This window comes from Lithobates pipiens, unplaced genomic scaffold (assembly GCF_037356315.1).
Source record: "Lithobates pipiens isolate NorthernLeopardFrog02 unplaced genomic scaffold, aLitPip1_a1.2 Scaffold_60, whole genome shotgun sequence".
Taxonomy (NCBI): Eukaryota; Metazoa; Chordata; class Amphibia; order Anura; family Ranidae; genus Lithobates; species Lithobates pipiens.
Genome location: NW_027507882.1, coordinates 1,180,899 through 1,207,664, shown reverse-complemented (window position 1 = coordinate 1,207,664; position 26,766 = coordinate 1,180,899). Strand labels below are relative to the sequence as shown.

Below are 26,766 nucleotides of genomic sequence, written 5' to 3'. Positions count from 1 at the left end.
CGGGATAGCTCTCTGCGGAAAGGGGCGTAACTTACGCCCCTTTCCGCAAGTGCCCGCCCCTTCCCGCAAGTGCCCCGCTGCCTGCTGGGAAACACACAGATCCCAGAGGCAGCGGGGGAGCGTCCTTATTGCGCAGCGCGATTCGCGCATGCACAGTAGGGGAACCGTGAAATTAAGCCGAAAGGCTCCATTTCCTGATTCCCATACCCAAGATGGCGGCGGCAGGACCCGACAGGCGACCTAGAGATCGGCTTCGGGTGCCGACATCGCGGGCGCGCTGGACAGGTGTCACTATTTTAAAAGTCAGCAGCTGCAGTATTTGTAGCTACTGGCTTTTAAAAAAAAAAAAAAACGTGGAGTCCCGGTGGACTCCCGCTTTAAATAAAGAATCATACAAGTTGTTACCGAGTTAAAGAATCATATCAGTTTTTAGAACCCAGTACACTGAAAGAATCACGAGTCACCACCAGTAAAACAATACACTAAACCAATGAGGTAGCAGCAGTGATCAGGTGGTACGGACAGCCTCAGGCCCTTTCACACTTGTGCGACTAGTCCTGCGACTTGAGACTGCAAAGTCACATGACAAGCCACACACCATGATTTCCAACGAGTTCAGTTCATATCTGTGCGACTTCAAAGTAGTTTTTGTACTACTTTTGTCTGACTTTGATGCCACTTGTGGCAGAGACATCAAGATTACACAAACATTGCTTCAAGTCATGGCAAAAATCATGGCAAAAGCACTTGACTTTCAAGTCGTACAAGTGTGAAAATAGCTCATGGTAGTGGTAGTAAAATCTGATCATCATCCCTGCGCATGCGCTGTAAAGGCTACGGGCAAATCTGATGGCTAGCAATGTTAACTGGAAAGTTGGCCCATCAGAATGCAGTTCACATGCACAAAAACCCACTTTTCATTTAGGCTCCATTTCCACTTGTGCAACTTGTCCTGTGACTTTGTACTCTATGATTTCCAATGAGTATTATTCGTATCTGTGCGACTTCAAAGTAGTCCCTGCACTACTTTGGTCCCACTTTGATGCAACTTGAGATCCATAGACCTCTGGAATACACAGGCATTGCTTTAAAGTCGCATCAAAATTGCGGCAGAATTGTGCAACTTTCAGGCTGTGTTGGCCTGAAAAGCCTGAAAGTTGCACGATTCTGCCGTGACTTGAAGCAATGTCTGTGTATTCTGGAGGTATATGGACCTCAAGTCACATTAAAATGGCCTAAATGAAAAGCGGGGTTTGTGTGTGTTATATTCTTAATATCTAAATTTTAATTGGCTTTATTATACTTTATTCAGAATATAATATTTTTCATACTGTATGAAAGAGAACTTTGAGACAATAATTTCTATGTTATGACTTGCGATAATTGAAGAAGTAAATATTTAAAATCTGTCAGGATTTTGAGGAATATTGTATATTTTATATAAGCTTTTCTTAAGTGTAAATGAAGGTTTGCATAGAGACTTAAAATTCTCCCTTCCCCCTTATATCCGGTCATGGTAGACTGTGGAGCCTAGAGGAAAGACCTCAGAAACATTTCAGCTGCATTCAGCATACAAAGGGTTATTCCGCCATTTTAGATAGGCCACACAGCAATAACCTTAGACAATTTTTAAAGATACAAATGATATATTGAATAAGAAAGAAAGATACTAAGTAAGATATTATTGTACTATTTTTGTAAGCATCCTTTTGTATTTAAATGTGTACAAATAAATACACATTTTTGAATTACGCTGACTCAGAACCAATTAAGGAAATTTGTCACACAAGAATTGATTGATTTCAACATATATTTAAGACTTTGAAATATCGTAATTATTTCATAATATTTCACTCATATTACAATTGGCGACCTGCAGCCAGTCAATCATAAGTCGGAAGTTTTTTTTCAACTTCACTCCTTGTGATCAGAGGGGAATGAATTGATGAACAGAGATTAAACTTCGCAAAGATTGAAAAAGAACCTAGAAGAAAAATCGATCGATTGATTGTGAAAGACCGGAGAATTTCCAGGAAAAAACTGACGGGTTTTTTATTTGGTGAGTAGAAACGTAATTATGGAATTTGTAGCTGTTTTAGCTGATGAAAGTACATTAGAATTTAAAGGTTTATCGAAACAGGTCTCTGATGCTGTTTTATGGAAATTAATGTATGATCAATGCTTTCAGGCAAATGCTGACATTGAGAAGGATAGATTCTCATTAGTTAAAACAAAGAAAAAAGTACGTAATATAATGAAACTTGTTAAAAGTTATAATGATATGGTGTTTGATATGCCAGGAAAACAAAGTCAAAGTGTAACTGAAAATGTACTTTTTGAATCTAGTTGTTCAAGTTGTGAGACTTTTTGTACATATATTGAAAATTTAGAGAATGAAATAGAAATTGCAGCAGAGCAGGAGAAGAAATATACTGAACAATTATTGACTGAAAAAATTGAATTGGAACATAGAATTGATGCATTATTGCAATCTCTTAAAGAAAATGAAAATCAAATAGGTTTTTTGGAAAGCTGTGTGCATGGAAATGTTTTAAATTTGCTTAAGACCCAATTATTGCAAGCTGAGATTCCTGCACATGTTCAGTGTTCAAAGATGGAGGATGGTGAACATGTGACTAAGGCAGATGTGAACGTCATATCCTGTAAAGAGTCAAATGTTAATATTTCCTCAGACAATGAGAGTGGGAAGTCAGTTGACTTAAATAATACTGATATTAAACAGAAATGTAGATTTTCATCGCCATATGCTCAGAGGAAAGTCTATAAAAAGTTGAATAATAATAATACACAAAAGAGGTTGTATTATCCGAAAATTTTGCCCAGGCGTCAAGAAGTTTATTATGTACGTTGGCACAGTAATCTGAGGTATAGAGGTCATAATAAGCAAATTCATTTTTCTTCTAAGACCCAAAGACAAAGATTGCAAACTGAAAATAGTTCATTAAGACAGGAAAGGTTTAATTATGTAGCATATAATACTCTGAAAACAGTCAGCAGTCCTTAACCACTTGCCGACCGCCGCACGACGATATACGTCGGCAGAATGGCACGGGCAGGCATATGGGCGTATATATAAGTCCCTGCCTGCCCGCGGGTGGGGGGCCCGATCGGGCCCCCCCCCGGTGCCTGCGGCGGTCGGCATTCCTTCGAGATCGATCCGGGATGAGGGGGCGGCCATTCATTCATGGCCACCCCCTCGCGATCGCTCTCGACGAATGGAAATCCCCGGTGACATCACTTCCTCTCCTGTAATGTAAACACAGGAGAGGAAGTGATGTATTCTCTCCTCCGTGTCGGTATTTTTCGTTCCGAGACGGAGGAGAGCGGATCGGTGAGTTGCACCAACACTCTACACACACAGTAGAACATGCCAGGCACACTCACACCCCCCCTTTACCCCCCGATCACCCCCCCAATTACCCCTGCCCCCCAGTCACAGTGACACCAATGTCATTTTTTTTTTTTTTTTTTTTGCATTGGTGTCATTTGTGACTGTAATAACTGTTAGGGCAGTTAGAGTTAGCCCCCTTTAGTTCTAATGTACCCCCCTAACCCCCCCAATAAAGGTTTAACCCCGTGATCACCCCCCGTCGCCAGTGTCACCATGGCTGGGTTCACATTGCAGCGGTTTATGAGAACGAATGTGATTCGCACCGCACTGCAGTGCAAATCACATCCGATCTCTGTGCGATTCGAGTTCAGCCATTCGCCGCACCCGCCGCACCCGCCGCAAATTCGCACGGGACCCTTTTTTTGGCCCGCAGCAGAATCGGATCGCATGGGTGTTCACACCATGCGATCCGAGTTTGCAGATCGCACTGCGATATGCGAACTGATCTGGGGGTGTCAGTAACATTTCACTGACACTCCCAGCAGTTCGCATAGGGCAGTGTGAACTGCCGCCGGGAGGCATGCGATGCGGGAACCCGCCGCGGATTCGCGGCGTTTCCGCATCGCTCCAGTGTGAACCCAGCCTAATAAGCGATCATTTTTCTGATCGCCGTATTAGTGTCACAGGTGACGCTAGTTAGGCAGGTAGGTATTTAGGTTCGCCGCAGCTTTTTATAGCGCCAGGGACCCCCATATACTACCGCATAAAGCCCCCTGATTGCCCCCTAGTTAACCCTTTCACCTGTGATCACCATATAACTGTTACAGGTGACGCTGGTTGGTTAGTTATTTTTTTATAGTTTCAGTGCACCCGCCATTTATTACCTAATAAAGGTTTAACCCCCTGATCACCCGGCGGGTGTCATTTGTGACTAATAACTGTTAGGGCAGTTAGGGTTAGCCCCCTTTAGTTCTAAGGTACCCCCCTAACCCCCCCAATAAAGGTTTAACCCCGTGATCACCCCCCGTCGCCAGTGTCACTAAGGCTGGGTTCACATTGCAGCGGTTTGAGAACGGATGTGATTCGCACCGCACTGCAGTGCAAATCACATCCGATCTCTGTGTGATTCGAGTTCAGCCATTCGCCGCACCCGCCACACCCGCCGCACCCGCCGCAAATTCGCACGGGACCCTTTTTTTGGCCCGCAGCAGAATCGGATCGCATGGGTGTTCACACCATGCGATCCGAGTTTGCAGATCGCACTGCGATATGCGAACTGATCTGGGGGTGTCAGTAACATTTCACTGACACTCCCAGCAGTTCGCATAGGGCAGTGTGAACTGCCGCCGGGAGGCATGCGATGCGGGAACCCGCCGCGCATTCGTGGCGTTCCCGCATCGCTCCAGTGTGAACCCAGCCTAATAAGCGATCGTTTTTCTGATCGCTGTATTAGTGTCACAGGTGACGCTAGTTAGGCAGGTAGGTATTTAGGTTCGCCGCAGCTTTTTATAGCGCCAGGGACCCCCATATACTACCGCATAAAGCCCCCTGATTGCCCCCTAGTTAACCCTTTCACCAGTGATCACCATATAACTGTTACAGGTGACGCTGGTTGGTTAGTTATTTTTTTATAGTTTCAGGGCACCCGCCATTTATTACCTAGTCTCACTAGTGTACCCCTAAATTTAGGGGTGTCTACTTTCCAAAATGGGGTCATTGGGGGGGTTTGTGCCATCTTGGCATTTTATGGCCTTCAAAACTGTAACGCCCTTAGAAAGCCTGAAGGCGGTGCTTGGTTTTCGGGGCCCCGTACGCGGCTAGGCTCCCAAAAAGTCCCACATATGTGGTATCCCCGTACTCAGGAGAAGCAGCAGAATTTATTTTGGGGTGTCATTTCACATATGCCCATGGCATGCGTGAGCAATATATCATTTAGTGACAACTTTGTGAAAAAAAAAAAAAAAAAAAAAGTTTGTAATTTTCCCGCAACTTGTGGCAAAATATAAAATATTCCACGAACTCAACATGCCTCTCAGCAAATAGCTTGGGGTGTCTACTTTCTAAAATGGGGTCATTTGTGGGGGTTTTGTGCCATCTTGGCATTTTATGGCCTTCAAAACTGTAATAGGTAGTGAGAAGTGAACTCAAAAATTTACGCCCTTAGAAAGCCTGAAGGCGGTGCTTGGTTTTCGGGGCCCCGTACGCGGCTAGGCTCCCAAAAAGTCCCACATATGTGGTATCCCCGTACTCAGGAGAAGCAGCAGAATTTATTTTGGGGTGTCATTTCACATATGCCCATGGCATGTGTGAGCAATATATCATTTAGTGACAACTTTGTGAAAAAAAAAAAAAAAAAAAAAAAGTTTGTAATTTTCCCGCAACTTGTGGCAAAATATAAAATATTCCATGAACTCAACATGCCTCTCAGCAAATAGCTTGGGGTGTCTACTTTCTAAAATGGGGTCATTTGTGGGGGTTTTGTGCCATCTTGGCATTTTATGGCCTTCAAAACTGTAATAGGTAGTGAGAAGTGAACTCAAAAATTTACGCCCTTAGAAAGCCTGAAGGCGGTGCTTGGTTTTCGGGGCCCCGTACGCGGCTAGGCTCCCAAAAAGTCCCACATATGTGGTATCCCCGTACTCAGGAGAAGCAGCAGAATTTATTTTGGGGTGTCATTTCACATACGCCCATAGCATGTGTGAGCAATATATCATTTAGTGACAACTTTGTGTAAAAAAAAAAAAAAATTTTTTTTTTGTCATTATTCAATCGCTTGAGGCAAAAAAATAAAATATTCAATGGGCTCAACATGCCTCTTATCAATTTCCTTAGGGGGTCTACTTTCCAAAATGGGGTCATTTGGGGGGGTTTTGTACTGCCCTGCCATTTTAGCACCTCAAGAAATGAGATAGGCAGTCGTAAACTAAAAGCTGCGTAAATTCCAGAAAACGTACCTTAGTTTTTAGATGTGACAACTTTTGCGCAAACCAATAAATATACAATTATTGACTTTTTTTTTACCAAAGACATGTGGCTGAATACATTTTGGCCTAAATGTATGACTAAAATTGAGTTTATTGGATTTTTCTAATAACAAAAAGTAGAAAATATCATTTTTTTTCAAAATTTGCGGTCTTTTTACGTTTATATCGCAAAAAATAAAAATCGCAGAGGCAATCAAATACCATCAAAAGAAAGCTCTATTTGTGGGAAGAAAAGGACGCAAATTTTGTTTGGGTACAACATTGCATGACCGCGCAATTACCAGTTAAAGCAGCGCAGTGCCAAAGTGTAAAAAGACCTCTGGTCATTTACCAGCAAAATGGTCCGGTCTGAAAGTGGTTAAATTAAACTGCAGATATGGTAAGAATTTTCTGGTTGACGTTTAATGGCTATGAATAAGGATTGATATGAGTTTAAAAAGATTTGGTTTTGACGTTTGGAATATTATTGAGGACTTAGATATAATTTTAATATTTTCAAGGATAATCTATTGGATTATTATTTTTTTATCAATGTGTCATTGTCATGAGTATTGAGTTTTATTTTTTGTTTTGTTCAAGCTGAACATTGAAAAGTTTTGTATTCAGTCAGCATGGTACTCAATTAGCAATTGAATGAATAGACAACAAAAATAGACATGGTGTTGCCAAAATACAGAGAATATTTTAGGCATGGATGTGATTAGTAAATTAGATTGGATTATTGATTTAAGTAATTCTACTATATGGAAAGATTCATCTAGGCCCAAATCTATGTTAATAGATTCCTCAAAGTACAGTAACGTTGGAAGTATTTGTACAGCAGTCGCTGACATGTCTTCAGATTTTAATTGGCCACACACAGGAACCAATCTCGAATTGGAACAATCAGTTAGAGCACATAAAAGTCTTTGGAGTCAGACCAAAATGGATACAGGTTTGTTTAAAGATATTGAGATAGTATTGACAAGGAAGAGAAGTAAGGTTCACTAGTGATTTATAGGGATAGTTCATATGTTGTACGTTATCTATGTAGAGGTTTTGTGGATTCATCCAAAAAGACTCTTGTGCAGAAAGAGACATTAGAAGTAGGTTTTGACCTTGCAGAGAGTAATTCTTTTGCATATGTTATTGTAAAAATTCCAGCACATAAAAAAGATAGTGAGTTATCTGTAGGTAACAGAACAGCAGATTTATTGACAAAGGAAGCAGCTTTTGCATAGAGAGTTAGTAGTCCAACCTGATATGGTATCAATTAATGTTGTGAAGAAAGTGGACACACATATTCCTTTAATTTCAGAGGAAAAAAAGGTTATAACAATCTTTTTTATTCTCATAGGTTGCCACGAAGTTATTATTTGGGTCATTAGACCATAAGTTTGTGTCATGACGAAAAAGGATTATTGTGTATTTATAGTTCACAGCACCTACAGGTGGGATTCACTAATGATGATGCTTTAACTATTGTTTAGAGGTTGAATAATCATGTTTTTCTAGTTTGGGATATATCAGCAAACTTCAGTTGTGACAGAGAATGTGTAATATCAGGGAATAGAATAGAGATTTCATGTATGATAACATTCACAGTTTGTAGGTATTATTGTGAGGATGTATCGGATAATTAAATCTAGGATTGATAAAGGTTGTTGGACAAAGGAAATATTTGGGTTGATGTTGTTCCAGTTATTCTTAATGGATGTAAGAAGCACAATTTCTGATGCTACAAAGTATTCTCCTTTTGAGTTTAAAAGAGAAAGTAAAATGGAGTTTATGTTGCATCGTGGAGTCAAAATTGATTGAAGAAGAGATACAAAATGGTTTCTCTAAAAATTTTCAGTTGAGAAAATAAAATGGAGTTTGTGTTGCCTCGTGGAGTAAGAAGGTATACAAAATGGTTCCTCCTCATATTTCTAAGTTTGAAAAAGAAAGTTAATTCATGATAAAAAGTGTCTTTGTTAGTTAAAAATATAAGTTTTTATATTACAATGTTTCTTGATTAAGAAATAATTTGTATATATATTGATAAGGTAAAAAGGTTTGTGTATGTTTAAAATGGTTTTATACAAAGGGTTATTCATAGCAACCCTTAGGAATTTAGAATGAGACACCCATTGTTTTAGAAAGGTGGGAGGGAAAATACTCATTCTGTAGAACTGTCGTGCTCAGAAAAACCTTTAGAAGTAAAAAAAGGTGGGGGCTGTGGTTTTTTGTTTTAGAAGGAGTGGACACAGACAATAATGGAGTACACACATTCCAGTGGAAGTTTCATTCCAGTACACATAAGACATATATTTATATATATCATGAAGGATTGTTATTAAATCCACGCACATATCGGATTTAATCTTCATTGTAAGAATAATCTATTTTTTGATATTTTACAATTGATATTGTTTTTTGTAACATTTTGTTATTTTGTTGTTAAACCAAAAATTATCTTTTGTATAAGATAAGCGGTCTATTAAGTAGACCAGGAACAGAAAGGTTTATTTAAGATAAAATTAGATATTGTTGACACAAGTCTAAGACAGAAAAGATAAAAAATGATTAAAGAATTGTTACATGTGAGGCCACACCCAGAGATGGTGACACGTCAGAGTTTCAGGAGTTGAAACATGGAAAAGTAATTGGGAAAGTCCATGGACATTTTGGGATGTTCAAGGGGTACAAATACTTTCTTAGTTCAGTGAAACAAGTATGCAGAAAGAAAAATGTGGGTATAACTAATTTTATATTCCAAGATAATGATGCTGCCTTTATTTTTTCAGGAATTAAAAATAAAAATCGAACCTGAAGAAAGTGCGTATTCCAAAAGAAAAAGATGTCAGCACAACAAATGAAAAGTTTTAAAGAGAGGAAGTGTATCATCACTACAGGATGCATCTTTTCCCTAGTGACAATTTTATTTGTGATAAGATATATCAAGAACTGCTCAAGTTATATAAAGACTAACAGGAATGAAGAATTACACAACAAAGATCATATGTTATTCAGAAATAAGAGAGATGTAGACATTGATATCAATGCAGATGAACTGAAAAATAAGAACATTGATATCATTACAAAGGACAAAAATGATAGAGTTATTGATATTAGTGCATATGATAAAAATCATAATTTTAGAGATGTTGATATTAATACAGCAGAAGATTTGTATGGATTTTTATGTATTGGTGATGGATATCGTTGTTGTTTACAATTGTATTTCATTCACAGCAATGATATTGACATCAAAGTTAAAATAGAATCCAAAACTAAGTTTGTTAAAATGCAGGGATCTTATAGACTAAATAACAAAACTGGAACTTTTGAGTGTAACATATTGTTGAGGAGTTTCTGGTCTATATTTTTAAAGGGTAATTAGTCAACAATTTGGTCTGGAGATGTTACTAATATTATGACAAGATCTGGGAAAATACTTTATTCCTTTGATCAATTTTATTATCTTTTTCAAAGTTTTGTAAAGATATTAAATCCAAAATATTTAGACATCATTGGAGATGAAAAAGGAGACATTGTAAGAACATGGGATTTTAAAGTTATAAGAAAATTTACTGAAATAAGGGTCAAAATCGATATCTTTATAGTTGATAAGATTGTTCCAGAAATTAATATTTTCCCACAATCTTTGAAAATTATGGAAGATAAAGATAATTTGCATTTGATATGTGATACAAAAATATCTTTACCTCAAAATTCATTGTTGACTTGGAAAAGGAATGGTGAGTTTTTGGGTAGTTTTCTTTATAGTTCTACTGTCATAATTCATAAAGGAATTTTTGGTAGTGTGAATTGGATTAATGATACATTTGTTTATCAACAAATGAGAGTATCTTTGAATGATACTGGTATATATGAATGTTGCATATCAATAGAAAATTATCCGGTGAAATGTGCAAAGGCAAGTGTTGTTGTTATGTCTCCAAGGAAAACTCCATGTGTTAATAAGAAAAGTTTCTCTGCAAGCCCTTTTCAGATTAACCATTTCCAATCCAGAACTCTTTTGAGAGAGGGAAAGTTTGTCATTGTTTTGTGGAACTTTAATGTTTCAGAATGGAAAATTTCTACAAGGTTTCCACAATGTCAAGGACATCTGGTTAATATGGAATTGGGTATTGAGAGATGGTTTGGAATTAATAATAGAAATTATAACAGGAATAAGCGTGGTATTGTTGAAGGTATTTTAGGAGGGATTGGCACAATCGGGAGTATAACAAATAGTATGGATATTAATACTTTAAAGTCTGATCTAGAAACCGCTGGTTTAGTGGGAAGTAATGGTATTAAAATACAAAGACATTTAAATCAGATTTTAGAAAATATGGTAATTAAAACTGCTAATATAATGGGTCCATCTATTTTACATCTTCAAAATATTACTCTTGATTTGATGAGAAGTGAACAACATTCTCATATAGCCAGAGCATGTTTAGAGATTCAAACGGAATATTCCACTAATTTTAAAATAATTGCGCAAGCATTTCAGAGTGGAATAACTCCTCTTGGCATTTTACAGTATTTGCCCAAAGAATATTTATATGCGATAAATCATACAGATTTATGGGTAAATAAATGGATAGGATGCAAGCAGGACATATGTTATAGTTCTTCTATGATTCCAATAGCCGGAAAAGAACAAATTTTGGTTCCAATCACTGTTTTGGGATTACCTGTCAGTAATACACAATTATTATACTATAAATTACAGTATACAGATTTTGTATTTAACAATGAAAATTCTGAATTAGAACAATTAGATTTGTCATCATGTTTACAATTCCAGTCTAAAATTATATGTTTATCTAATCAAGATAAAAGCATATTTCATTCTTGTTATCATAATCATACATTATGTTCAGCAAGAATTGAAAATAAAATTAATTCTGAATTAGTTACTCGTGTAGATAAAAAGAAGGTTTGTTTTCAAATTATGTCAGATACAGAAAGGGTTAAAACTTTTTTCTCTTCTTGTACAAATACAGAAAACCTAAATCAAGGGTTGTATTGTATAGAAGGAGATATTGTTGCAATAAGTATTAATGGATTGAGAACAAATTTAACAAATATGTTTATGAAAAATATTAGCGCTCTTCCTACACAGTATAATATTTCTCAAATAGATGAATTTCCATGGGAAAAATGGGCAAATATAATTCAAAAGGATCAAGGTTTATTAATAGCTTTGGCTAAGGAATTGCAGAATGCAGAAGTATTGTTTAAACATGAACAAGGTAATTTGCAAGAAATATCACATCAATGGTCAGAATTTTCAGGAAGTAATTGGTGGAAAAGATTTAGTAATAGTGTATCCATGTGGGGAAAAACTTCGATAACTTCAGCAGCAGGAAATATTTTATCACATCCTATTGTAATTATTTTTATTATTATCATGTTATTCCTTATATTCCAGTTATGTTTAATGTTTAGAATGAAAAAATTATATTATCAAATTAGAAGTGATATTAAGAAAGGAGATGACTTGTTACAAAGTAAATTGAAGAGGAAAATGGGTTTTGAAGGTATGAATTCAGTTTTGCATGACAAAACATTTGGAGTTATTGAATCAAAGTTTGTTTGAATGTGACATGAATGGTGATGAATGAATTTTAATCTGAAAAATATGATTAGTATTCATATTTCAGAGGGGAATGTTATATTCTTAATATCTAAATTTTAATTGGCTTTATTATACTTTATTCAGAATATATTTTTCATACTGTATGAAAGAGAACTTTGAGACAATAATTTCTATGTTATGACTTGCGATAATTGAAGAAGTAAATATTTAAAATCTGTCAGGATTTTGAGGAATATTGTATATTTTATATAAGCTTTTCTTAAGTGTAAATGAAGGTTTGCATAGAGACTTAAAATTCTCCCTTCCCCCTTATATCCGGTCATGGTAGACTGTGGAGCTGCGCTTTAAGTGGTAACACATGTCAGCTCTGTTGTAACAACCACTCTCAGCCCTCCCACCTTTGGAAAGGAGGAGTTATCTTTCGGGCGGGAGATTTGAGCCTGTTAACATAGTAGGAAGTTTCAGGAGATGGTCTCTTGGAGAGGCAGCAGCCTAGAGGAAAGACCTCAGAAACATTTCAGCTGCATTCAGCATACAAAGGGTTATTCCGCCATTTTAGATAGGCCACACAGCAATAACCTTAGACAATTTTTAAAGATACAAATGATATATTGAATAAGAAAGAAAGATACTAAGTAAGATATTATTGTACTATTTTTGTAAGCATCCTTTTGTATTTAAATGTGTACAAATAAATACACATTTTTGAATTACGCTGACTCAGAACCAATTAAGGAAATTTGTCACACAAGAATTGATTGATTTCAACATATATTTAAGACTTTGAAATATCGTAATTATTTCATAATATTTCACTCATATTACAGTGTGCATGTGAACTGCATTCTGGGTCAACTTCACAGTTAACATTGCTAACCATCAAATTTGTGGAAACCTAGGCTCAGGGCCAGTTCACACTGCTGCATAGTGCAAAATCGCATGCGATTTGCACTGCAGTGCAAAGCGCAGGCGATGTCCGTGCAATGAGATTTCAGCCATACAGATAGTATGACTGAAATCGTATCGCATTCGGACTAAACTCGCACTGGAACCTTTTTTGGTTCCGCTGTAGTGTCACAGTTTGCTGCCTATCACAGGATGGTGCGGAAGTGACGTTGTTGCGTACTGCGCATGCGCGATGCGTTCCAAACGCTCGCGCCGTGCGTTCCAACATAGTTTCGGCAATACAGTTCAGCGAAACCATCACATAATGTTACGGAAGTGATGTTACACACAACACAAACACGGGCCACGTTGTTGCGTACTGCGCATGCGCGATGCGTTCCAAACACTTGCGCCGTGCGTTCCAACATAGTTTCGGCAATACAGTTCAGCGAAACCATCACATAATGTTATGGAAGTGAAGTTACACACAACACAAACACTGGGCCGTTCGTTACAACACTAATACTTCCCTTGTTACCTAGTAGGTTTTGCATTGCTGGGACTTGTAGTGCCTATCTTGAGCTACATGCTTCAATGTTCAGTGTCCTCATCCCTATCCCCATGCTTCAATGTTCAGTGTCCTCATCCCTATCCCCGAGCTTCAATGTTCAGTGTCCTCATCCCTATCCCCGAGCTTCAATGTTCAGTGTCCTCATCCTTATCCCCGAGCTTCAATGTTCAGTGTCCTCATCCCTATCCCCCTGCTTCAATGTTCAGTGTCCTCATCCTTATCCCCGAGCTTCAATGTTCAGTGTCCTCATCCCTATCCCCCTGCTTCAATGTTCAGTGTCCTCATCCCTATCCCCGAGCTTCAATGTTCAGTGTCCATCCTTATCCCTGTGCTTCAATGTTCAGTGTCCTCATCCCTATCCGCAAGCTTCAATGTTTAGTGTCCTCATCCTTATCCCCATGCTTCGATGTTCAGTGTCCTCATCGAAGCAGGGGGATAAGGATGAGGACACTGAACATTGAAGCTCGCGGATAGGGATGAGGACACTGAACATTGAAGCAGGGGGATAGGGATGAGGACACTGAACATTGAAGCTCGGGGATAAGGATGAGGACCCTGAACATTGAAGCAGGGGGATAAGGATGAGGACACTGAACATCAATGTTCAGTGTCCTCATCCCTATCCCCCTGCTTCAATGTTCAGTGTCCTCATCCCTATCCGCGAGCTTCAATGTTCAGTGTCCTCATCCTTATCCCCCTGCTTCAATGTTCAGGGTCCTCATCCTTATCCCCTAGCTTCAATGTTCAGTGTCCTCATCCCTATCCCCCTGCTTCAATGTTCAGTGTCCTCATCCCTATCCGCGAGCTTCAATGTTCAGTGTCCTCATCCTTATCCCCCTGCTTCGATGAGGACACTGAACATCGAAGCATGGGGATAAGGATGAGGACACTGAACATTGAAGCTTGCGGATAGGGATGAGGACACTGAACATTGAAGCACAGGGATAAGGATGGACACTGAACATTGAAGCTCGGGGATAGGGATGAGGACACTGAACATTGAAGCAGGGGGATAGGGATGAGGACACTGAACATTGAAGCTCGGGGATAAGGATGAGGACACTGAACATTGAAGCAGGGGGATAGGGATGAGGACACTGAACATTGAAGCTCGGGGATAAGGATGAGGACACTGAACATTGAAGCTCGGGGATAGGGATGGGGACACTGAACATTGAAGCTCGGGGATAGGGATGAGGACACTGAACATTGAAGCATGGGGATAGGGATAAGGACACTGAACATTGAAGCATGTAGCTCAGGATAGGCACTACAAGTCCCAGCAATGCAAAACCTACTAGGTAACAAGGGAAGTATTAGTGTTGTAACGAACGGCCCAGTGTTTGTGTTGTGTGTAACTTCACTTCCGTAACATTATGTGATGGTTTCGCTGAACTGTATTGCCGAAACTATGTTGGAATGCACGGCGCAAGTGTTTGGAACGCATCGCGCATGCGCAGTACGCAACAACGTGGCCCGTGTTTGTGTTGTGTGTAACATCACTTCCGTAACATTATGTGATGGTTTCGCTGAACTGTATTGCCGAAACTATGTTGGAACGCACGGCGCGAGCGTTTGGAACGCATCGCGCATGCGCAGTACGCAACAACGTCACTTCCGCACCATCCTGTGATAGGCAGCAAACTGTGACACTACACCGCACCAGAATCGGATTGCATGGCACCCATGCGATCCGATTCATGTCCAAACTGACACTTTCCAGTGCGACATGCTAACTGAAATGGGGGTGTCATTAACATTGTATGACACTCCCCAGCAGATCGCATATGTCGTTGTGAACTGTTGTGCGAGTCTGGTGCGATGCAGGAACCCGTAGTGGAATCGCAGGGTTCCCGCATCGCACAAGTGTGAACCCAGCCTAACACAGTTGTTTGCGTATCACCAAAATTCATGACACTGAGCTAATCTGACAATAGGCTTGTGCTCTGCGCCGATGAACTAAATCAAAGTAACCGTCCCCAGAACCTGCCAACCTTCTGTGTGAATCACTCTTCTGATTCTAATCATTTAATATGGTTGAATCAGAGCTTCGGTTCACTTGCTTGTCAGTAGACTCAGCAAGTGAACCAAAGAACCGAAGAATCCATTCATTGAATCGGTTCATTTCAGTGAGCAGTTCGAAATGAACCGATTCACTTTAAAGATCCGGACTTCCCATCACTAGTCTGATTGTCTGGTGCCTCCTCTTTGTCATCATCTAAAGCAAAAAATTGTAAATGACCTTGTGACCTCGTAGATCTTTGTGCAGGCAAATGTCTCTAAAAATGGAGTCTTTAGGCTATAGTTCAGACTCCAGAGTGTATTGTGTTGCACATTGGCAACAGGCTGTTTGTTTTGTTTAATGACATATTTTACATGTACCCTGGAGTTTTTCTTTAACTGATGCTCATTTTTGTCTAGTGGTTTTTGTTTTAGAAGTTTTAGACATACTGATCCTTGGATCCCCATTCCCCAGTCGGACACATTTTCCATGCACCCTCAGTTATTAAGACCTGCATAGGTCTTGAGGGCTCAGGGAGAGACCAGACCACTGCAGTAGCAGAGGGGAGCAGATGAAGCACTGGGATATCGAAGGTTCAGTAATTGTAATTCATGTAATCTGATCTCTGTTATACATCCTAGCCCAGAGTAATAATCTACCTAGCCTAGAACAGAAGTGGGGCTTATTCAATCAGTGGCCACATGAAATTTATAACCTTTAAAAAGTAGCCTGCTATATTTTATGAAACAACTTTTTTTTTAGTAGGTCATCCCTAATGCAATGGCTTCTCATTGGTGAGTGAGTGTAATGTAACTTGATATAGCTGGTATAGCTTATATGTTTTTCTGCAAGAGCAACTGATCTTCCATATTTGCAACGGTCAGTTAGTCTGGATGAGGTAGATTAGTTACGTGGTGGTCAGTGGTCATGGTCACTGGTCAGCACTTAGGCCTCCATTACACATAAAAATTTTCTCCAGCCGGCCATGCGACCAAGCGGATAAAATCTTTGGGAGATTCCCCTTTACAGTTACACTGCTCGGTGTGTAGAGGGGAATCCCTTTGTACTCTGGCTGGAGAGGACACACAGCTCCGCCCCGGTCAGAGTACAGTAAAGTACTACATCTTCCTGCACAGCTCTGCAAATCTGGGATGACGCAGCAAATTGACACAGACACCACTCTTCTACACACAAATTTATTAGGTGCATCTCACTGAAGTGAATATCAAAAATGGAAAACTGGTATATGTAGAAGTGAAAACATCTCAAGATGTTACATGATTGTCTACAAGGGCTGGGAGATAAATAATTGCCTTTATGTATGGTTAGAGTGAAGAAGCCATGTGTAATGTATGTATTGTATTATCTATCTAATGTATTTGCTTTTCCTCACAGGTGAAGTCTTTATCCTGGAACTCCACTCGGTGGATGAGGAGTCCAACCTGCCCGCATCTGGTTGGCCTGACCGTCCTTCCTCAGCAGCTTCTCCAGGGCCCTTCCATCCTCCGCTATCCTCCCCCCACCTGGATACAGCAATGGGTGCTGCCTCCTCCTCCTCCTCAGTGCCTCAAGCCGAGGTTTCCCCACCCCTCCCCCCCTCCAGAGCCACATTTAGATTACCTGCGGCGCATTTTGGAGGTCCAAGAAAGACATTCCAGGAGGCTAGGGCGTTCCTTGGGCCTCCACAATCGCCGTCAGTATGTGGCTCTGGAGAGGTGCCGAAGGAGCCTTCGGCACCTTGGTGAGCAGATGGCTGGGATCAATATGTCCCTACAGCGTCTGCTCACCAGGTTGGGGGAGGATATGTAAATAGTTTTTAGTTTAGTTTTATATATTTTTGTATGTTTTTAGTTTTCTAAATTAAAAAAATTGTTGTTTAGAACTACTTGTTTTCTTGAGTTTTGCTTTCCTTGTTCGATTCATTATGATATGTATGTGATGTTTATCTAAATTACCTACTCCATTTATAGTTATAAACTTAGTAGAGGCCTTATAATTGTGCTTTTCCTACATTTAACCATCAGGCTGAACTTAGAAAATTTAAGAGATTTCTCTCTACACTATTTCACTGTGCAGAGGGTAATCCCATGTATATTGTGTCCAGCAGTGGCGGAATTATCAGGGTCGCAACAGTCGCAAGCGTGACTGGGCCCTGTAGTTAACAATAAAAGTAGTGTGTATCTATCACAGGGTGGTTTCTGTGGATACACTCAAAGGTAAAAAATCCAATTGCCACGTCCTTTAAATAGCTTGAAATAAAGCAAAATGAGGGGAAAAAAAACAGGGAAAGGGGAGAAAAACCCACACACAAAAAAAACCTCAAAAAAGTGTTGGTTATGTTGGACTTTTTAGGCATAATATTATATTTAAGTACACAAAAGGGAAAAACAAGAAAAGAAAAGGAATATATAAAAAAATATTTATTTATAAAAAATAAAGAAGAGTAAAAGCATATCAAGTACTGCTTTATATCCTGTCTACATTAGTACATTTTAGGCAATAACCTAACCATATCTGTATCTATTAGTTATATATACCCGAAGAATGAAAAATTGTACATTAATATTCAATATAAGAAAGGATTACACTAGACAGGGTATTAATTACAGAACCGATCTTAAATATATTCTGGCGCTCTACATGTTTCGTGTTTTGGTCAACGCTTCCTCAGGAGCTTTATCAATTTTTTACATTTCTTCATGGGGGCACCCCAAGAGAAATATGCAGGAAGAAAAAGGAGAACAACAAGAAAGTATTTCTCTAGGCAAATAGAGCGATTTTCACATTGACATCACACTTTTATATGTATAGGAGCCTGCAGTTAGCATAAGGGCTTCAGATATTTATGGTATAAGGCATCAACGGGAGGTGATTTTGCACCATACTCTCTTAAATTCAGTTAGCCAATTCCTGTATCTTCTCCAACAAGGTAAAATGTAGGCGAGCTTGTCTCAATAGCTTCAGGGTTCAGAGGGGGACCTTTGAGCCCCTTAGGTGTCTTCCTCTACCGGGAGATAGGGCCCTGTAGTTCACCACTTCAGGGGGCCCACTGTCCGCCCGCCCGACGCGTGAAGGGCCCACCTGCCTGTCCGGGGTTTGTGTCTGTTGGGTTCATCCCGCGGGGAGGGGGGCTTTCATCGACTGTGAGGGGAGAGACCATGAGAGAGAAGCGCTCCACCCCCGCCTATCCACAGGCAGAGAGATTGTAAGGGAGGTGGAGCAGACACTTAAAAGACTGGGCAGACCAATTCATTGAAGGAGACGGAGGAGCTCTCCCCTCTGCGATTGCACAGTGTTTAGGGATGAGATTGGTGGGGGGGGATGGAATCAGTAAGAAGACCCCCTCCAGTACCACCATTGCCCCCCTGCAGTACCACCACTGCATTGGGGACACACGCTGCATTGGGGACACACGCTGCATTGGGGACACAGGCTGCACTGGGGGACACAGGCTGCACTGGGGGACACAGGCTGCACTGGGGTCCACACGCTGCACTGGGGATCACACGCTGCATGGGGGGTCACACACTGCACTGGTGTCCACACGCTGCACTGGTGTCCAGTGTCCACACGCTGCACTGGGGGACACAGGCTGCACTGGGGGACACAGGCTGCATTGGGGCTCACACACTGCACTGGTGGACACACACTGCACTGGTGGACACACTGCACTGGTGGATACACGCTGCACTGGGGACACAGGCTGCATGGGGGGACACACGCTGCACTGGGGGACACACGCTGCACTGGGGGACACACGCTGCACTGGGGGAAACACGCTGCATTGGGGGACACGCTGCACTGGTGTCACACGCTGCATTGGTGTCACAGGCTGCATTGGTGTCACAGGCTGCACTGGGGGACACAGGCTGCATTGGTGTCACACGCTGCACTGGGGACACAGGCTGCACTGGTGTCCACATGCTGCACTGGGGACACACGCTGCATGGGGGGTCACACACTGCACTGGTGGACACATGCTGCACTGGTGTTACACGCTGCATTGGGGGACACAGGCTGCATTGGTGTCACACGCTGCACTGGGGACACAGGCTGCATTGGGGATCACACACTGCACTGGTGTCCACACGCTGCACTGGTGGACACACTGCACTGGTGACACAAGCTGCATGGGGGGTCACACACTGCACTGGTGTCCACACGCTGCACTGGGGGACACACACTGAACTGGTGTCACAGGCTGCATTGGGGGACACACGCTGCACTGGTGGACACACGCTGCATTGGTGTCACACGCTGCATTGGTGGACACAGGCTGCACTGGTGACACAGGCTGCACTGGTGACACACGCTGCACGGGGGACACGCGCTGCATTGGGGGACACGCGCTGCATTGGGGGACACGCGCTGCATTGGGGGACATGGGCAGGCTGCATTTTTTGGGCATGGATAAAGTTGTTCATAGAAGCTTCCTCTTGACAGTTATAGTAACTTTAAATCAGAAACAGAAATGTTTTACTTTTGTTATACATTGTAAAAAAAAACATAGTATCAAAATAATGCTTTTTGGGGGGGCCTTCCTGATTTCTTGCACCGGGGCCCTGAGGTTTCTAGTTACGCCTTTGGTGTCCAGTCAGGGCCTTTCAGCTTTCCCTCCACCAGAATACACAGCAGATAGTTACAGCAGGGATTAACCATACAGCCCTCAACAGTTTACAGGGCATAGGTTGAAGGCTTGCAATCATGAGGGCAACAGTTAACTGGACAGAGGTTCACAGGCTGAGGCTAGCTCAATCACAAGGGGCAACAGCTCAAAGGGCAGGCATCATTTCCAGGGCTTGAGTAACATGGCAGCAGGGTAGATTACTCACACCAGTGACTTCAGACAATTGCAGATGGTCATGAAACAGGCGGTGTCATTGTTATTTGTTAAGCAGTGATCTTCCTCTGTCTGCTTACCTCCCCTCATGTGTTCAGTCTAAGAGGCCAGCCACTTCCACCTGGTGGTTTTTATAACCTCTCCTCTAAGCATGGCTCCACCCCAGGCCCTATCAGGGAACCTTATATTAACCTGTGCACCGCAAGCTAGTAGTGATTATTAGCAACCACTATCCAAGGTGTGGTTGGGTTCCTGCTTGCTGTGTGCTCTACGTTTGTCTCTGTTACTGACATTGGTGTGTTCTCAGCGATTCCTGTCTGCTTGTGACCTTCACTTTTTGGCATGTCCACAACCATCCCTGTCTGCCTGTGACCCGGAACCTTTGGCGTGTACTCTGTTGTTCCAGTCTGCTAGTTGCCCTGAACTCTGCCTTATCCCCTTACTATCATTGTTGTCCAAGCCTGCTGCTTCCTTCTCTTGTAGTCTACTGAGAGCGTGAGCTGTGAGACCCTAGGGGCCGCGACCTGGAGCCAGACTGCAGCGAAGTCCATCCTCACCACTGGAGGCTCTGGTGAACACCTGCTGGCTCTTAGACTCCGCGCCCAGGGGGAATCTATGCTCCAGCTCCCATTGGGATCTGTGTTAGTGATCCTGTAGACCTGTGTCCTGAATCTCCCTGGGTACAATCTGCAGCAGTCAGTCCTAAGATCAGCTACCTGTACCTAGCGGTGCACTTCTAACTTCTATGGAGTGCATCTGTCACCTGGTCTCAGGTGACCTGACAGGCAGAGGATCAGAGAGGGCCCTGGTGTCCCCAGGGTCAGAGATGGCAAATAGGAGGGGTCATGGGCATCTGGGTGCAGCTCAGCAGTGACCAACTAATCTATCTTGCATAGAATCACGTTTCCAGCTGTATGTTTCTTTGTTCTATGTTGTGTTGGTAACATATTCTGATCCTTGAGTTGACAGTCGCTCCATCAATAATAATCATTGTCTCTTATTTCCAGACCATCATACATAAAATGGTTAAATTAGCACACGTTGCTATTTGTATGTACAAAGACAGCAACACGTGAGCAGTAGCGCCACGTCAAGGCTTCAACCCTTGCTACTGTCCATTCACACAACATTCATTCATGCAATCACACACACTCTAGTCACTCTACACATACACAATTACACATTCATTACAAAAAAGGATGATGGAAGGAATAAAGGGAGTAATTGGATTGCTTGACAAAAACGAATTCTATTTAAATCTTGGGGTCACACCGAAGAGAACTGCTATTGTGAATGTCAACTTCAAGTGGTAAGAAAATAAAAAAAATGCTTTTCCTCAACATTTGGATGGTTCCTCTGAGCCCCATGTATCTTCTTCACATGGTGGCAATAATTCGGGTCTCACAAGTTAAGGGTAGGGTAACCCAGCTTGGGGAGGTTAAATTTGAGGAAAGTTATTTGTTCCATCAAATGGGGTGTTAGTTGTGCACAGTGTGGATTAAGGATGTTCCCAGTAATAGAGAAAACTCTCTCACTTTGCACACTGGTTGGAGGACAGGATAGTAGTTTCTGGGCAACCAGGCAAAGACCAGGCCACACACTTTTCTTACCATCCCAATAGGTCAAAGGGTCCTCTGTAGGAAGCAAAGGGGCTTCATATAGGTAGGCCCTGACCATTTCAGAGGCACTGCTCTCCTCTTGATTACCTGCTGCTTGACCTGCATCCACCAGATTGTCAAGTGCCTCTACCCAACATGCACATGCTCCACTCAGTTGTTTTTGAGTGATGGTGTCAGGCCTTGAAATAGCAGACATTGCAGGTGAATGTTCCAAATCGGCCTCATTCAGCATACCTCTTTGTTGCTGCAAATTATGGACTCTTTCAATGAGTTTTTCTTTCCAGTAGGAAAGGCTATTGTCTCTGAGTGCCAGTTTACCTTTGATCCTGGGATCACACAGGGTAGCCAGCATGAGTTCAGGGCTTTTGTGGACACGGTCATTTAGCCGATCTTTTAAATTGTCTTGTAGCTTTCTGATGAAAGACGCTACATCGGCATGAAGTGGGCTGCCACAAACAGGCTCACTGCTTTCTAGGAATGATCGCATCTTATCAATGAGATAGGTAAACAAGGGTATGACCTGTCCTAGGCTGGCATTGCTCTGACTCAAGTTTTCCGTCACATTGCGAAAAGGTTTTAAGACAGAAACAAGCTGGCCAATTATACACCAGTCATCACGTCCCAGTGTGGAATCAATCCCAATGCTATGGTGAGATGATAGATTGTGGATGGCTGTCTTTTGCTCCAAAATGCGTTCCAGCATTTCCAGGGTATAGTTCCACCGGGTGCTGACATCTTGTTTCAGGCGATGTATGGGGAGCCCTGATTGTTCTTGCTCCTCCCTCAACAGTTGACTAGCATCTACACTGCGGTGGAAATGCCCTGAAATTTTCCTGCAAAGGTCCAAGATGTGAGCAATCTTGTTGTTTTTCTCCACTGGGATTGCACCCTTGACCACTAAATGCAGTATGTGTGCAGAACAGCGCACACCGACAAAAGATCCATCTTGGAGTGCTTTGACCATGTTTGAACCTCCGTCTGTCACTATGAACCCAACAGAAACATTGGTGTCTGCCCGCTCTCCAAACCAATTGGCCAACATCGCTCTAATTGCCCGCAATATGTTGGCAGAGCTGTGTCTATCATCGCGGACTTCTGTGTGCAGCAGGAAAGCTTGATAACCCTGCTAGTCTTGAGCTGCAGACCTGCTTCCTGATTAAGTTTGAGCTCTTGCAGTAGTGCCACCACCAACAGGCACAGTGGCCTGCCACCAGTGTGCAGTCAAAGACAGGAAAGCATGTTGACCGCTGGGAGCTGTCCACAAATCAGTGGTCAAATGTATTGTCTGACCCTCAGCTTTGGCCATTTTTTCCTTTAATAATGCAGCACACGAATGGTATAGTGCTGGAACAATCTTTCTGTTGAAAGTTGTTCCTGCAGGAATAACGTATCGTGAAGCAAGGGCATGCATCAGCTGTTTAAATGGCTCCCCTTCAATCATGCGAAAAGAGGCTCCTCCCACAGCAATGAATTGGCCAATGAGGCGGGTGATCTTGTTGGCCTGCTGTTTTGACATGCCCTTGGAGTTAAAGCCAACAAAACTGTCTAGGGTGGGCTGATAATGTCCTTGGGAGGATGAGGAGCCTGATTGGGCCTGCAGTGGAACTACTGCATGTGGACGGTTTGTCCTAATTTAACCCTCTCTATGGGCTGTGCTCTGAGTCTGTGGTGTGGCTGAGGAGGTACCACCAGTACAGTCAGAGTCTATTATGCTGCTTCCTGCGCTACCATCTTTTTCTGCCTCTGCCCGCAGTAAAGTAGAACTGTGGTGATTTCTGAGATGAAGGTTCATGCCAGCGTTGGTTAAATGTCCCAACTTTTTACCCCTGCTGACTTGCTACCCACACAACTTGCACTTTGCAAAGAACCCGCCTTCCACTGTTTGGAAGTATTTCCACACATTGCTGCGGCGGGATGCAGCCCCTTTACCCTGATCACTAGTAGTAGTAGTATGGGCTGATATAGCTGCGGCAGGTAGCACACCAGTGGTGGAAGCTGTTGCCACTACAGTTACACTTGGTGAACTAGTGCTAATTGCAGGGGTGCTGGGGAGGTCGGTGTTATCATCACAGGATTCTTCCTCTATAATAACAGAGGGAGAAGGGGAGTTAGCAGCAGATGAAAAAAGTGGACTGCTACCTGTCCTACTCCTCACAGAATATTCCTCTTGCACATGCTCTACATCATGCTGCAACTCTTGTGGGGTAAGAGTGTATAAAACGTCTGCGGTGGTTGGGGAAAGAGGAGCATCACATTCAGAATCATTCTCTTGGGCCAATGATATAAAAGTCTTGCACTCTGTCTCTGCTGTTGTCTTCCTCAATTGCTTCTTCGGGGAGCTGGGCAGTGGCACTGGCTGTGTGATTGGTGGTTGTGAGTGTACAGGCAACTCCACTTGTTTTACACTAGGTTTCTTGCCTATCCCATAAAAATAAGAAGCCATGACACCTGTAGAAGCAGAAGGAAGCACTGCACTGGCATAGGAAGCGGCAGCAGATGGTGGTCTGGCAGGAAAACTCATAGTAGAACTGGTGGTGGTGGTGGTGGCACCCACTGTTGTGGACAGCATGTTTGTGGTGGCAGAAGTGTCAGAGACACTAGTAGCAGAGACCTTGCCACTTCTTTTAGCAAGGCGTCCACCGCGACCGCATCCACGACCACTACCTCTACCTGCCTTTGCGTTTCCAGTAGAACGGTACATTGCTGTTTCTGTATATATATTATATACTAGTACTCGTTCAAACAGAAACTGGTGGACTGGTGATAGCGATTCTGATGATCAGACAGGTAACAAGTCTAATAGATCCCCACACAACACAGGCAGCCTCTGAGGCTATAGCAGCAACACTAGAATCACTAAGCTTCTCACACTAACACTATAGCATCAGATTTTTAGGAAAAAGCTAAGTTCAACTGTAGCTTGCTTCACTATTGTTCTGCTGCTGTGCTTATGCTTGATTGCTGAATGAATCAGGAACACAAACGGACTAGCTAAGATTGACTGTCTTCTGAAATAATTCAGTGCGTCTGTCTCTCTCTGCTAGCAAATCGTAAGTGAATGTAAGTTGGCTGTACACGTGTTCTGTTAGTTTACTGCTCCTCCTCTCTGGTTACAATCAGCCAATAACATTCATCATCATCATTATTTTTTTTAATTTTACTTCCCCCACCCAATTCCAGTATCGTTTCTCTCTGTCGATTCTGTTCTCTCTATGTCGAATATTTAGTCTGTCGAAGCTTTTCTATATAATCTTGGACTTAGAGGTAAACGAAATTTAGGCACATTCGACCACAGGTTTATAATTTACTTCCCCCACCCAATTCCAGAATCGTTTCTCTCTGTCGAATCGCTTCTCTCTATGTGGAATATTTACTCTCTGTCGAAGCTTTTCTATATAATAGGACTAATAGAGGTAAACAAAACTTAGGCACATTCGACCACAGGTTCAATAGACATATGGAGTCACGTCGAATCTCCTATTCTATATCGCACGGTCACGTCGAATCTCCTATTCTATATTGAACGGTCATTTCGAATCTCCTATTCTATATCGAACCGTTGTAACAACGAAAACGAAAAAAAGCATTTATTTATGTCGGATCTTTCGTTTTTCGGATTCTGCACTTTCGTTATCGTTTGTCAAAACGAAAACGAAAATACCTGAAATTCGGACGAAAATGCATTCGGACGAAAGCGAATGCACATGTCTATAATGCAGTATTTTATGCATTCGCACATTCGAGCTGCAGAAATTATAGCATAAGAACATTCATTTTTGCCCCACTGAATGAATTTACATGCAGTTTCAATGCAAATCTTTTATAAATACTCCCGTAAAGTTTAGAAGCCAGTGGATCATTATAACCAGCTTGCACGTTACCAATGAGATCGTTGGTGGCAGCCCCCATATCTCTCACATGAAAGGTCTTTACCACAATCTCATCCCCACTTAATACTCTCTTGAATTTTTTTGTAAAATAATAAAAAATAAGAAATCTGGTTGTTTTTGTATCTTTTATAGGAAATGGAAAGCCAGACCCTAGAACAAAAGAAGGCTTGTCCAATAGATGTATTTATTCTCTCTGTTCCTTCTAATGTATATGTGGATGCAGTCAAGCTTAATTAAATGATGCTATCAGCAGGGATAAAATGTGTTTCTCAAAGTGTTTAATCCTAAACGGCATGAGGCAACTGCATTCATCACATATATCCTTTGTTTTCTGTTTTTTACAGGGCCAGTCCACCCAAAATGCTTTTTTTCCAGTTATAAGTGGAGCCTGGTGGCCTGCATCAGCCCGTAGCCTTTTTATAACAAAAGCAGGTGCATCCTACTAAAAGTTCAAAAGATATTGTATTGTAGCTCAAAAGACCAGGATAACAAGCCAACATGTCTTGGAGGCTAGAAGGTTCCCCCCTTCATCAGGGCTCAAATCATGAATGGAGTAGGTTGATGAACCTAGGATGCTAAAACCACCTGCTGAGGGAAACTTTAGAAACAAGATATTCATACTAGTGGTCCACTGACCTTGCACACAGAGTCCATCAACTTCCATTCAGGACATTGAGACTTGATTAAGACTCTGAAACACGTTGGCTTGTTATTTCAGACATTTACATTACACACCTCCTAGCTTCTCTCCATTGCAAACTTTGGAGGCCCCTGAGGGTTTAAAAAGCTGCCTAGGGGCATTGGGTTGTGGGGAGGCAGGGGCTGATCATTGTCAGCCATTTATAAATACTAGACATGTGTGATTAGTTTCGTACGAATCGAAAATTCGTACGAATTTCCGTAAATTTTACATTCGGGAGGATCTGAAATATGAATTGCTATGCTTCCAAATTTTGTACGAAATATGAAATTTCTTTTACGAATTTTGGATCCAAATTCCGTTACAACGGAAACGTGACTGGTGTTTTGTTGGCCAATCAAAGGTTTT

At 41.9% G+C, this 26,766-nt stretch overlaps 1 protein-coding gene and 1 long non-coding RNA gene across 2 annotated transcripts in view; both read left to right on the top strand.

Moving 5' to 3' along the window:
• Positions 1-17,188, top strand: part of LOC143958276 (uncharacterized) — a 36,678-nt gene extending 19,490 nt beyond the window's left edge. The window contains exon 5 of the mRNA XM_077467792.1: positions 16,765-17,188. Within this exon, the coding sequence (XP_077323918.1) occupies positions 16,765-17,114 (350 nt within the window). The 3' untranslated portion in view covers positions 17,115-17,188. The remainder of the gene's footprint in view (positions 1-16,764) is intronic.
• On the top strand, positions 1,263-12,624 carry LOC143958275 (uncharacterized). The gene is made up of 2 exons (XR_013270115.1): positions 1,263-2,059; positions 9,102-12,624. It is a non-coding gene; the product is annotated as an uncharacterized LOC143958275 (long non-coding RNA).
• Positions 17,189-26,766: the final 9,578 nt, after the last annotated feature.